The 13418-nt window shown below is 30.9% G+C and overlaps 1 protein-coding gene across 1 annotated transcript; it reads left to right on the forward strand.

Moving 5' to 3' along the window:
• The first annotated feature begins 5724 nt into the window (after positions 1-5724).
• Positions 5725-13418, forward strand: LOC145185288 (coatomer subunit zeta-1-like). Its single transcript, XM_090098328.1, has 8 exons — positions 5725-5876; positions 7927-7995; positions 9904-9985; positions 12284-12375; positions 12493-12626; positions 12757-12808; positions 13114-13155; positions 13288-13418. The coding sequence occupies exons 1-8, from the start codon at positions 5859-5861 to the stop codon at positions 13333-13335; spliced, it is 537 nt and encodes a 178-aa protein (XP_089954454.1). The 5' UTR covers positions 5725-5858; the 3' UTR covers positions 13336-13418.

Genomic DNA, 13418 nt, shown 5'->3' on the forward strand with positions numbered 1-13418 from the left:
GGGTTTGGAATGGAGTTCATTTCTTCAAGCATCATTTGATCCGCAAAATTTCTGCTTTGAACGTCGGTCAAATATTTATATGCCAAATCGTGATGATATGCCGCATTGTCCACTCTGTCCACCGGTTTGCTCCACTCCTGATACATGTCGGTGGATGTGAGCCTTTTGTCCAGGTTTGTGCCAGGCCCTGCAAAATTCATTCCTGGAACATGCATCTCTCCTGGAAATTTAGCCCACGGAAGCTTTATTTTTTTTGAAAAATTGTTGATCGATTCGACCAAGTCACCCCCTTTTGCCGTCGAAGAAACAAACTGGCATTTGGTCGTTCCACAAGAATCACATGTTCCTTTGATCATGTTTCTGTTGTTTTTTGAGACCTCGTTTCTCAAATGGATCGTTTCTGTTTTCCTTTTGCATTTGACACAATACATTTTTTTTTCAAACAAAAAAAAAAATGGAAGTGACCGATTTGTCATGGAATATTGGGAAAAGCAAAAGAGGCAACAACCCGCTTTTGCCGAGAAGCATTCGAGGAATCATCGTTGGAAAGTCCGGTTGCGGAAAAACAACGCTGCTTCTCAATTTGCTGCTCAAGCCTGGATGGCTGGATTATAACCACTTGCAGGTCTTTGGAAAATCTCTTTTCCAGCCCGAGTACAAAATACTCAAAAGCTCGTTCGAAAAAAATTTGCCAAAAAAGATCATCCTCGATTTGTTCAAGGTGCAAAACGAAATGGAAAAATTGAATTTAAACCCAGAATGCGTCATCAACGACCTTTCAAAAAATTTTTCTGAAACCGAGGACATGAATTGTCAATTTTTCGAAACGGCTGACGATGTTCCTGAACCTGAAGATCTTGATTCGTCCAAAAACAATTTGATGATCTTTGACGACCTTCAACTGACCAAACAAAACAAGTGCGAAAAATATTACATCCGAGGAAGACACTCCAACGTCGACTGCTTCTACCTCGCTCAAAATTATTTCATGCTCCCACGACAAACGATCAGAGAAAACACCAACTTTATTTGCCTCTTTCCTCAAGACTCAAAAAACGTTGATCACATTTATCGAGACCACGTTTCGAGCGACATGAAAAAAGATGAGTTTAAAAAGTTTTGCAGACATTGCTGGTCTGAACCTCACGGATTTGCGGTGATTGATTTGTCGTCAAAAAAGCACAATGGAAAATATCGAAGCGGATTCAACGATTTTTATTTTCCGAAAGAAGCAATATGAAAAATTTTTTCGCCCATTAAAAAAAAAATGTCAGGCATCATCATCGATGTGGATGGAACATCCAACATAATTCAAACAGAATTTTCGGACAAAATCGTCTTTGAAAAAGAAAAAAAATATGAGATGGCTTTTCTCGGTCTTGAGACGTACAACAGCTTTCCAAACATCACCAGCAAAAACAATTCTTTCAGGTACAGCATGACCAACGGTGTCCATTGGGAAAACGTCGTCATTCCAGAAGGAAGCTACGACATCATCGACATCAACAATTATTTGCAAAAAACCGTCTCAAACACAATCAAAAATTATGCGTCTCAGAGCTCAAGTTACGTCACCACAAACAAAATCAGTTACTCCCCCGAAAACATCAAAATTGGATCTAATTCAAACACTTTGAAATCAACCGTCAAACTCGGAGTAAATTATTTGATGGACCTGAACGTCGAAAACAGCATCGCCTCTCTTTTGGGCTTCACAAAAAGACAATTGGACTCCAATTCCGAATACGAGTCCGACGACATTGTCAGAATCACAAACGTCAACACGATCAGAATCGTCAACAACGTCATTGGGTCAGCATACATCAATGGCTCACAACTCAATTGCATTTACTCCTTTTACCCTTCTGTGGGTCCTGGATTCAAAATCATCGAAAGACCCACCCATTTGGTCTACCTCCCTGTCAAAGTACCAGAAATTTCCACGATGATCACACGCATTGTCGATCAAGACGGAAATCTAATCGACTTTCGCGGAGAGGACATCACGATCCGTTATCACATTCGAGAAGTGACATAATTTTTTCCGATATTAAAAAATGAGCAATTACATTCGTGTCAAATTAAATGTGTCTCAGGGACAGATCGACAAAATAAAAAAATCAGTCATTGAAGGAAAACCCGCGAGCATCCGCATTTCACATGAAAATCTTCACGGAAACGACATTTTTCTTTTAACAGAAAGACAGCACAAAAAAATTTTTGACGCTCTCAATCGAGGAGTTGGAGTCACCATAAAAATGAGCAAAACTCAATTGGAACACAACGCAAAAGTTGAAGGAGGATTTCTTGGCGCTCTTTTGCCTTTATTGGGAAGGGTTGCAGCCAAAGCTGTCCCAGTTTTTGGAAAGGCCGCTTTGGGCAGTGTCGCCTCTTCTCTCGGTTCCAATATGATCGACAAAATTTTGGGAAGTGGAATAAAATCAGAAGGAGGGTTTCTTCCTTTTCTTTTACCTTTATTGGGAGCTCTTGCGCCCACTTTGATCGAAAAAATTGTCGGAAATGGTATTGGTTACCTCAAAAGCAATGGAAGAGGAATGAAAATTGCCACATACAAAGGAGACGGATTGTTTTTAACACCCTGGGTCACAGGAAGCTCAATCAAAGATGGATTATACTTCAAAAGAGACAGAAAATATGTTCCCATCTTGTCTTAATTTCTTCTCAGACCCATTCTCAAAAATCATTCAAAAAAAAATTTTTTTTTTCTTGACATAATAAAATGAACGGAAAAACGAGAATCTTGAGACATGACGATGGAAAAATCAGAAGCATAAAAACACTTAACCCCATTGAACACTTAAGGAGCAAAGGAGTTGGATGGCGCGAAATTGAAATTTGCAGATCAATTCTCGAAGAAAAACAAGAACAAGAGCATGAACAAAGAAAAAAAGAAATTTTTCGCGAACGATTTCAACACCTTTACACCCATTAATTTTTTTCATGGATCCTTTTCTCATGAAAAAACATTTTCACACCCCTCAATCACCAAAAAAATCAAAACGGGCACCAAAACATTTTCACACCCATAAATCACCAAAAAAATCAAAACGGGAATCAAAAATGAAAATGAGCCAGAACCCGCATTTTATAGTAGTGGCGGACAATGTTACGGAAAATATAAAAAAATGGCTGAAAAAATAAGCGAGCTACATTATTTTCAGTTAATTTATTAAATTTAAAAGGAACTGTTCCAATGCACAAAATGTCTAATGCAGTGTTTATTAAATATCATAAAATTTTAATAAATAAAAAAAAAATAATGAAAAACAATATTTTTCAGAATCATGAATGAATTTTATTTAAAAACGAAATCACAAAAGAAAAATAAACAACCTTTTAAATAATGCGAAAAAAAAGCCATTAAAATAATCATCAAATATTAGAAATTGTTATAAAAAATGTACATAACAATATTTTTTAATGCTTTACAGATAATTTTAAAACCTTTAATGCAGGTTCCTTAGAGGACTTAATTGAAATAAACAAATAATAATTTTTAAGAAATATGTTTGACAATATAACACCATGTTTCTTTAGCATTTTCAAGTTATAAATATCTGATATCATCATAAATATATTGCACAACGACTTTCTGCATGTCTTTTTTTTCTCAACTTCAAAAATAATGTAACAAAAAAAAACCCACTGAACATAGCAATCCAGAGGTACCCTCAATCCACCTCTGTCCATGGTTTTTGTGTAGTCTCCATACAACTGAAAATAAAATGCAGTGTCAGTCAACAATTCATTTTCACTGACATCATCTTTTCTTGTAACATAGCCTGCAATATAAAACAGAGCCATTTTTGTACTCAGTGGCAAAAATGCTTCTAGTTCAGGTAATTGATTAATTATATCATAAGATTCTTCACTTCTAAAATAGCCACATTTTTGACAAATGCTCAATATCAGTAGTGTAATCTGAAACATCAACTTTTAATTCCAATAACAGTTTAGCTTTTTCAATGTTTAATTTTTCAACAACAATTTAAACAGTTATAAAATATGTTCCGTCTGAACCTTGTGTAAACTTACTGAATGCTTTTTCATTATAATCTGTTGAGAACTCTTCTTACATAACATAAATGAAATTGTTTTTTAACAAATGTTTACACATCTCTACTAACCCATAACAAGTATGCCAAATTGAAGAACTTGTATCTCTAGTTAGGGATTTTATTCTACGCCCTTGTTTACCACTCATATCTCCAAAATCAAGTAAATATTGCAAATTTATGTCTACTTCTTCCGAAATAACTCTTGAATAAGTTTTGAAAGCAGCTATAGTTTCATCACAAAACACTTTTAAACAGTGTGATACATTTTGTCTTTTAATGGGTTTTGAATGTATAGCTACAAAATTTAGTCTAGATAATTTAATTAGCTGATCTTTTTCAAAATCAAATAAACATTTAAGGTCACTCCATTAAGCAGTCATATTTTGATTTTTTTCAAAATGCAATTCCTTTTTTTTTCTGCAATCCAGTTATTTCTGATGGATTGATTTCTGAACATAGCATACTTGCTAAAACAAAAAAGCATCCAAAAAAGATCATCCACCTTTTGAACATTTAACCATGATACCCAAAACAGTATTTGCTAACAACTTAGGATTATTTTCAGCTTTTCCAAATAGAGAACCACCATGGTAGAGAAGAAGAGACTTTACATAAACCTCATCTACCAATATTATACAATTCCTCTGATTCTCTTCTATATTTGAAAATACAGTGCTGATAAAATTAATATCTGAAACATTCTTCGTCCTAGATGTAATTTTTGTCAGTGTTTTTACACTTGGAAGTTTAAAATCTTTTCTTAACTGATTGTGTAGACTTGGAGATGTTGAAAAATAAGAATACAATCTGATGATTGTTTCTATATTATAAATTTTTTTACCAACTTCTGATGCATTCATAGATGCAATATGATCTTGTAATATCAATCTTTGATGATCAACTTCAATGTTGTTCAGATAGAGAATTGTTTCTTCCACTTTTGACCAACAATTAAGAGTGGTAATATGGTCTTTAGATAATGAAGAAATAAAGCAATCAACACCAGCATGAAAACTTTCAAATTTAAAATTGCTAGAGATATGAACAGCAAACATAGGTATACAGTTAACATAAAAGGAATTTGATTGGATGTGCAAAACTTCATTTATAACAAAGATTGTTACAGGACAAACAAATTTATGATTTTTAATATCTTCACATAAAGAAATGAACGTAAAAAAAATCACTTTTTAAATAGTGACAACTCATCACACTTTTCATTTCTGATAGAAGACATCACTTTAGTAGTGGACCTTGGTTTTAAAGGTTGAGTTAGTATAACACTTGATGGAATAATAGGAAAAATTGAAGGAGTTTCGATTGGTCTATCTTTCCCATTGACACGAGCTTTTAAGAAAATTTTCTGGAAAATATCTTTAACAGACAACAGTATCTGGCTTATTTGGAAAATTACTTCTTGGAATTGAATTTATCCAACGATTTCGTTCTTCTTCGTTCGAGGGAAGCCTATAAACTCGTACTTTATTCTTAGTGTCATAGTTTCCTCTACATCTAGGAAAACAGCACTCTTTAACCATTTTGTGACTATTAACTGCTCTCAAATCGAAATTTTAAAACTAAACTTTCCGTAACATTGTCCGCCCCCAGTCAAAAATACGGATTCGCGACGGGAAGGCCTGTAATAAGTATCGCCTTGATAATATATCATTGATATAAACAGGCCCTTAGTCCGCACTTTAAATTCTATCTGACACAAAGCAAATCTCCGTCCGTACTTTTTACACGTACTGAAAGTTTTTTTTATACAAATCACAAACCATGGACGATCGAATACTGGTGAGTACTTATAAAATTCCAAATGAGTGTTTTTATTCCTAGCTTATCTTTCCCTAAAACAACTTAACGTTTAAGGAGGCTTTTATCTATTTTAATTCCGTGAATGAATGCAGTACCTGTTCTACTAGTTTTGTATGGTATAATGTTATAATAATGGTAACAAAAAATAATAAATAAATAGAAGTTGTGAAAACACAATGTATTACAAATTTTGAACTTTGAATAGCTTGGGCAGTTTTACATTGTGGATTTTCTTTTCATTTAGAAATAATAAAACAATAAGGTTTGTATCAATCACCTGCAATTGTTATTTAAGCTTGTTAATTCACTATTTGTAAATCTGAAAACACAAATAAATTTTATGGAAGTTAATGCAAATCAAAAATTTTGTGGTGAAAAATTAGAGAAAAAATACAAATTTCTCTACATTTTTCAAGCTCATTTTTAGTCATACTCTTAGGCAAATTTTTTCTAGACTTTCTAACTTTAAAAAAGACATTTTGAAGGTGATCTTAATCTCTGGTAGTTGCGATATAATTTTAAATGAGGTTAATGTTTCTTTCTGCAGGATCATAAACAACATATTTTTTTTATCATTTCAATAAACTCCTTCAGCTGAGGATATTTAAGAATCTTTATAGTGTTGAGACTATTTTTTGACCCATTCTTTCATATTCTGCTTATCATGTGTTGAAATGTTTAGAAAAGGTAGTTTTGCTCAGTCAGATGGTTCTTTGGTCTCTCTAATTTCTACTTTTGATAGTTTATAATTCTGAAATTCCAAAAATAACACAGATTTATGAAGTGAAACTTGAGGTATAGCATCTCTTTCATAGAAGCAAACCATTTCTAATCTTCTTATTGAACTTTCCCAAAGCATAGCTTGTCTGGATAGCTTTAGATTATTTTAGGAAGTCTGGAGCCCTAAAAAATGTTTCAAGAAACATGGAACATAGCAAGTTGCAACAAACAGAATTACATCTTTCAGTTGCAGTGCCTATTTATCTGTCAAGGTATTACTGATATCTTTGGTCATGTAAGAATGTGTAAGTTATATTTACAGGAGTATATATGAAACTTTCTCTCAAACCATGGAGAGAGTTAAATATATACCCTTGTAAATATTTAAAAGCAAATTATACACCATTGCTTGAGTCTCTAAAAGATTTGGCAAAAAATTATATTGCTCAAAATGTTATTATTTGATGGAGTTAATTTACTCTTTCAGTTTTGCATCATCAATTCTCATTCTATCAGTAAGGATATCTTTTTCAAAGTAGAGATGTCAAAAAGTTGATAGGATTCTGTGAGAAAATCTTCTTCTAACTAAGAATGCTTATCAGGACTGTTGTCCCAGTTCAAAGAAAACAATTCAATCTGTTGCATTTTAAATCAAGTCTGATGATTTTGGTTTTGATGCTGTACCCAGATATCACAATTTTCTTGCAAAATCCATCAAATTCGTAACCTTATATAAAAAGCAGGGGTTTACTGGATCTGTACAAACATTGTTTTCACAAAAAAGGCTGTTAGATTTTTCATCAGGTTTAATGTACCGCAACTTTTCAGTGATTTTTTCTTTCCCGTTATTGTCCTTTTTTATTTTTTTTTTATTTTTTTTAGCTGTTTTGCCAATTTTCTATTTAAAATTAAAGTAATCAGAAGTTATGTAATAGTCTGAGATGAATGACAAAGTTAAAGCACCTAATGTAAAAAGATAGATAATATTTATCTTATACTATAATATTTATCTCATATTAAATCATATTGTACTCGTGCAGAGTAAATAGTGTTGTTTCTAAGTGTGACTGCATGCTGGAGATTAAGAAGGCTTTCTAACAGCTGTTATTACACATTCTCAATGTAAATTTAAAACTGATATTTTTGTAGAGGACAAGGTAATTCAAGGACAAACAAAATTTGGGGGTCATTTAGGGCTTATAGAATGGAATGCATAAAGAGCAGTTTGTGTACCTCTCTCTCTTCTCTTTCTCTTTCTTTTTCTTTTTCTCTATATTTTATATATATATATATATATATATATATATAGGAAGCATCATTGTATACAATTAAAGCTGTTGCAATCCTCGATAATGATGGAGAAAGAATAGTATCACGTGTAAGTATATTTTTATACGCTATTTATGCTGATTGAATATTTAAATTTCTTAGTACTGATTTAAATTGAAAAAATTGCATTTCAAATGGCTTTTCTTATTGGAAAAAAACTTTTTCCCTAAGTTAATAATATTTTTACAAGATCTTTAAATTTTTAAAATGAGCCAAGTTAATATAAATAATTTTCACCAATATTTTACTAATGAATTGCAACAAAGAATTCCAGGCCATACATTAAAATATAAGGTTGTTCTTATTGCTTTAAAAAATTTTTTTTTAGTGGTAAAAAAGGAATGTGATGAAAAAGAAAAATCTTTGTTATTTCAATATATCAAAAGCTGTTACTGAGTCTTATATTCTTTATTTTAGGGCAGGCTCTAAGTTGAAAACCTGTCTTTTATTATTAATTTTTTTTTTTTAAGTCTTATATTAACTATCTTATGTTAAACTTTAATAAGTTTTCAAATATGATTAGAAATGAACAAATGATCTTGTTAATGGTTTCATTTTTTATGAAAGGTATTTATCTTTCACATATATGACTTTTAGTTTTAATGAGTGTGAGAAGCATGTTATCCCATTTAATGTTCCTTTAGTCAAAAAAGTTATTTAGCTTCTTCATAAATTTGGAGTTTTCTTTGAATTTAAAGGAGAGTTGCACTGTTGTCATCTGTTCATTGTTTCCTTATTGTTTAATTTTTTTTATTTTTCTTTGGATTTGGTAAGAAGATTTTGCTTTCTGACCAAATGTAAAAGCTCTGAAAAACTCTGAAGTAAATTTAGAGCATACTTTTGCTGCTCTATATCTTTTGTTAAAGTAATGAAAAATGGTTTATTTCTGTTGAGGGTTTAAGGCAAAAAAATGTGTTTTTTCAAAAAATACAGCACTAAAGAATGAATTAGAAACAACCAAAGCAGTAAGTTGAGAAGCATTCAGAGACACTTTCAGAGCAGCTGAATGACTTGTCATCAGATTTTTTATTGGTGTTTACATTCATGGACTGATTCAAGTCTCCTTTTTTTCAGAGACAAATGGCAAGATGCCAAGAATAATTCATAGTTAAATTAAAGACAAGCAGAAAGTTAATATTGAGGATAAAAGTGGTTTGTTTTTTTTTTAAATTAAAAAGCAAAATTTGCTGATCAGATGTTTGATAAGGTATCTATTGAATAGCAACTTCAAATGAGAACTGCAATTGAAGCTGTTCCACCAGTAAGACAAAAAACAGCTGTGTTGAAATCAAGATTCCCCTAGATGTAATTTTCTGACCTTCTAAACTACAAATTGTGCATCAATGAGTGAGCCACATCTATGAGGAAATATTAGAAAAAAATGCTACTCATTCTCCTGTTTATTGTACAAATAAAGACATTTAATCCAATTTTACTTCACTTTAAAAAACAAATAAATCTCATTTTTTGTTTAAATCTTATTTGTAGTTAAATTTTAGTTTCTTTTTAAATTAATGATTGCTTTAAATTTTTCTAATATTTGATTTGATTCATTATTCTAACAGTTTGTTAACTTCAATTAGCGTTTAGTTTTAATATTTTTTTAGTAATTTGCAGGGGGCTTTCTTGAAAATGGCCTTTAAATGATCAAAACATGTTGGAAAAAAAATTTTATGTTTTTTTGAAACTTATAATTCAAATAGTGGTAATAAGAAATTTGTAAATATTGTTATTCTTTTAATTATTTCTTTTGTATGCTTAACTATTTCATTTCATTTATTTTTCTTTTTTTTTTATAATAATTTTTATATTTTAAAAATATAACTAATAAAGCTCAGCTTAATTTTTCTTCATTATATAAAAAGATTCTATAAAAAGTCTGGCGTAAAAATAGTTGTATAAAACGTTATTTGATGCTATAAAAATATATCATATGAAAATGTTTTTACTTTTTCAGTACTATGATGATACATTTGCATCCGTTAAAGAACAGAGAGAATTTGAGAAAAATTTATTTCAAAAAACATCTAGACAAAATGGTAAGCTGTAATTTTCAATTATCAGGTAAATTTAATGGTAAGCTGTAATTTTCAATTATCATGCTGTTTCAATTTCATAAGTGTAAACATTTTTAGAATTAGAAATCTACTGATATTGTAATATACTCCAATAGTGTACCCATTAACTATCCTTATTGATATTGCTATGAAGTTAGTGAAAGTTTTATATTATCTAAAGATACCATTTGCTGTTATTGATTATCTTGACCAACTCATAAGAAATTCATTTGAATCACTATCAATAGTAAGTACCACAATATATGTTTAACTCAATTATTATCCTCATAAAAATGCACAAAAACAACTCATGATACAATTTAATGCTAATGTGTTGATTAACCTGGAAGCAGTAAGAATCAATTATAGCAATAAAGAGTTTAAATCTTAAAATTATAACTCGCATGGAACTCATGAGTGTAAAAGGATCCTTAAGTATGTTGTTGCATAAAGGGTTTGAGACAATGGCACAATATTCCTATTTTTATATATTAATTAAAGGTTGATTTGAAATACAGTAGTTTGCATAAATATAGATTCAGTTGATTTTTAATATGATTATTTTTTATGTTTTTTCAAAATTTAAAGCATATAAAAAAAAGTTAGTAATTTAAATTGTTTTAAATTTTATTAACAGTAGTTTTATGAATAAAATAAGAAAAAAAATTTTTCCAAAAAAAGCAATTTAATATACTTTTTTATGAGAAATATATGTAACTGTTAAAAAAAACAAACAAAAAGACAGAGCAAAAATATAGAGTCAGGGTGAATTTAATATTTTGTATGCCCACCACGAACTTTCACACATGCATGAATACGTCTCGGCATAAATTCAACTAGTTGGATGCATAATTTTCTTGGAGATTCTTTCCAAAGCTTTTTAAAGGTTTGCTGCAATTGCTCAACACTGGCTATGTTCTCTTTGACCAATCTCTTTTCTGTCCAAGCCCAAATGTTCTTGATGGGATTGAGATCTGAAGAACGAGCTGGCCAAGGCATGACCCTAATGTTTTTCCCATCAAGCCACTCTTTAACCAAGATTGCAGTGTGAGCAATTGCGTCATCGTGCTAAAAAATCCATTGTTATCTTCTTCCGTAAAAAGCTCTGGCTGTTGGCAAAAGTTTACTTTCGAGGGTCTCTTTGTTGTTGTACTGGTTAATTCTGCCGTTATAAATGTTGTATGACCCTGTTCCTTAATAGGAGAAGCATCCCCATTTTCCCACTGATCCTCCTCCGCCTTGTATCCTTAATACATAAAAACGCTCTTTGGACTTTTCACCAACCAGCCTCTTGGTGATTAATCTTGACTTGCAATTTATCACCTCAAAATTAGATTTGTTGCTGAAAATGAGTTTGGCCCAGACTTCTGCAGACCAGTGAAGTCTTTGTCTACACCATCTTAATTTTTTTAGGCAATCTGAGATACGTGAAAGTGGTTTTCGAGCAGAGACAGCAATCTAAGCCTTTCTTATTTAGGGATCTTCGTACAGTCCATCTACTAACACTAATGTTACCAGGCATATTTGTGAACCCTTCAGCAAGTTTGCAGTAAGAAGTTTTAAGGTCTTGTCTAACCTTTCAATAGATATAACTTTGGTCTCTTGAAGTTAGCTTTAAAGGCCTACTAAGTAAATCTTTGACATCATTATGTAGCTCATGGTTTTTCAACATTGTTTGTACACATTTAACCGAAAAATTGCACATTCGAGCTATTTCTCATTGGCTTTTTGTTTTATCTTTTAGAAGACCTACAATTTGCCATCGTGCATTGTCTGAAGCAGCTTCTCTGTCCATTTTTATCTTTTTACTTTACCAAATAATTACCAATGTGATTAACTCAAGATATAAAAATAATAACTTAATTTTATTTTCGCAAGAATGATTATATAGTTTGAAAGAAATCAACCACCAAATTTTAGATCGCTCGGATAACATTTCATTGAGATATTTCAACTTAAGTTGTTAAATTTTAGTTGACTCTATAATTTTGCTACATTAGAAATACAGATATGTTCTAATTGAATTAATTATCACTCAAGAATGGTTAACCTAACAAGTTCGAATTATATACCATTTGATAGAGAATCAGTTAAGGCATTTAATACGCTTTTAATCGTATTAATTAGTTGCTTTCAAAGATAATTTTGAAAAAAACAAAAATTTCACACAAAAAAAGTATTGACTCTATATTTATGCAACCCACTGTAGTTTAAGTCAGCTTTACCAAGTTTTCAGTTGAAATCTTGTTCTTGTGCCTTTCATCTACACCATGTCTTTAGCTGAAATCATAATGCTTGATGGTTTAACTGTGGTTTATAGAAGTAATGTTGATTTATACTTTTATGTGATGGGATCCCAGTATGAAAATGAGGTTTGTTTTTTTGTTGTTGTTGTTGTTGTTGTTGTTTTGTTTTTTATTAAATTTGAGGAAGACTTTATTTCAAAGACATATCAGGAACATGATCAATTTTCAAATTGTATTTTTCAGTTGATCTTAGTTAGTGTCTTGAATGCTTTCTTTGATGCAGTCAGTACAATGCTTCGTAAAAATGTTGAAAAGCGATTTTTAATGGATCATCTGGATGTTGTTCTTCTAGCAATAGATGAGTTAGTGGATGGGGGGTATAATTTTGGATTCCAAAATTATTTTTTGTTATCACATTTTTTTCTTTACCCATCAATTTTATTTTGATGTTCAAAATTTAGTTTGATTTTGTTTCTATATATCTACGTTGGATTTGTTTCCTTTTAGAGTGATATTGGAGGCTGATTCTGGCACCATTGTTCAAAGGGTGGCTGTCAAGGTTACAAAAATCAATAAAACATAGCTTTTTTTAATATTAAAGTTGTTTTTCTTGAAACGTTAAAGATCCAAAAGAATGTTGGGTTCTTACCTGAACATTCTTTTGATAATTAGCTTTTCATTTGTATTTAAAAATATAAACTTTTTAAACTTTGATCAGCATATAAGCAAAATCAGGTTTTGCATGTTTTTTAAAGCTGAGTTTTTTTCTGTGATATTTCTATGATTTTTTCTTCAGTTATTATTGCTATTGTTATAATAAATATAACTGTTATTGTTATTATAGTTTAGTACTTCTTTTTCTAGACTGAAGTTGATGTTCCTTTAACAGAGCAGACTGTTGCACAGGTCAGTTATTTACAGACCTAATTAGTTATTGATTTATACTGTTATATGTTTTTATTTTATTGAGTTATAATTATTGTTTGTGTGTCAAGTAAAGAAAATTGACCTTTATTAGAAAAAAACTTTCGTATTTAGGTGTTGCAGTCTGCAAAAGAACAGTTGAAATGGTCGCTTCTGAAATAAAAACATATTTACTGTGTGCAGACTAAACTGTTTTTCATAGTATTTATTAATAAATTAAATAACATTAGATAAATGTTCTTAAA

The sequence above is a fragment of the Hydra viridissima genome, unplaced genomic scaffold (assembly GCF_058129835.1).
Source record: "Hydra viridissima isolate aposymbiotic clone 2 unplaced genomic scaffold, HvirCarnegie_v1 scaffold_9, whole genome shotgun sequence".
Classification (NCBI taxonomy): Eukaryota; Metazoa; Cnidaria; class Hydrozoa; order Anthoathecata; family Hydridae; genus Hydra; species Hydra viridissima.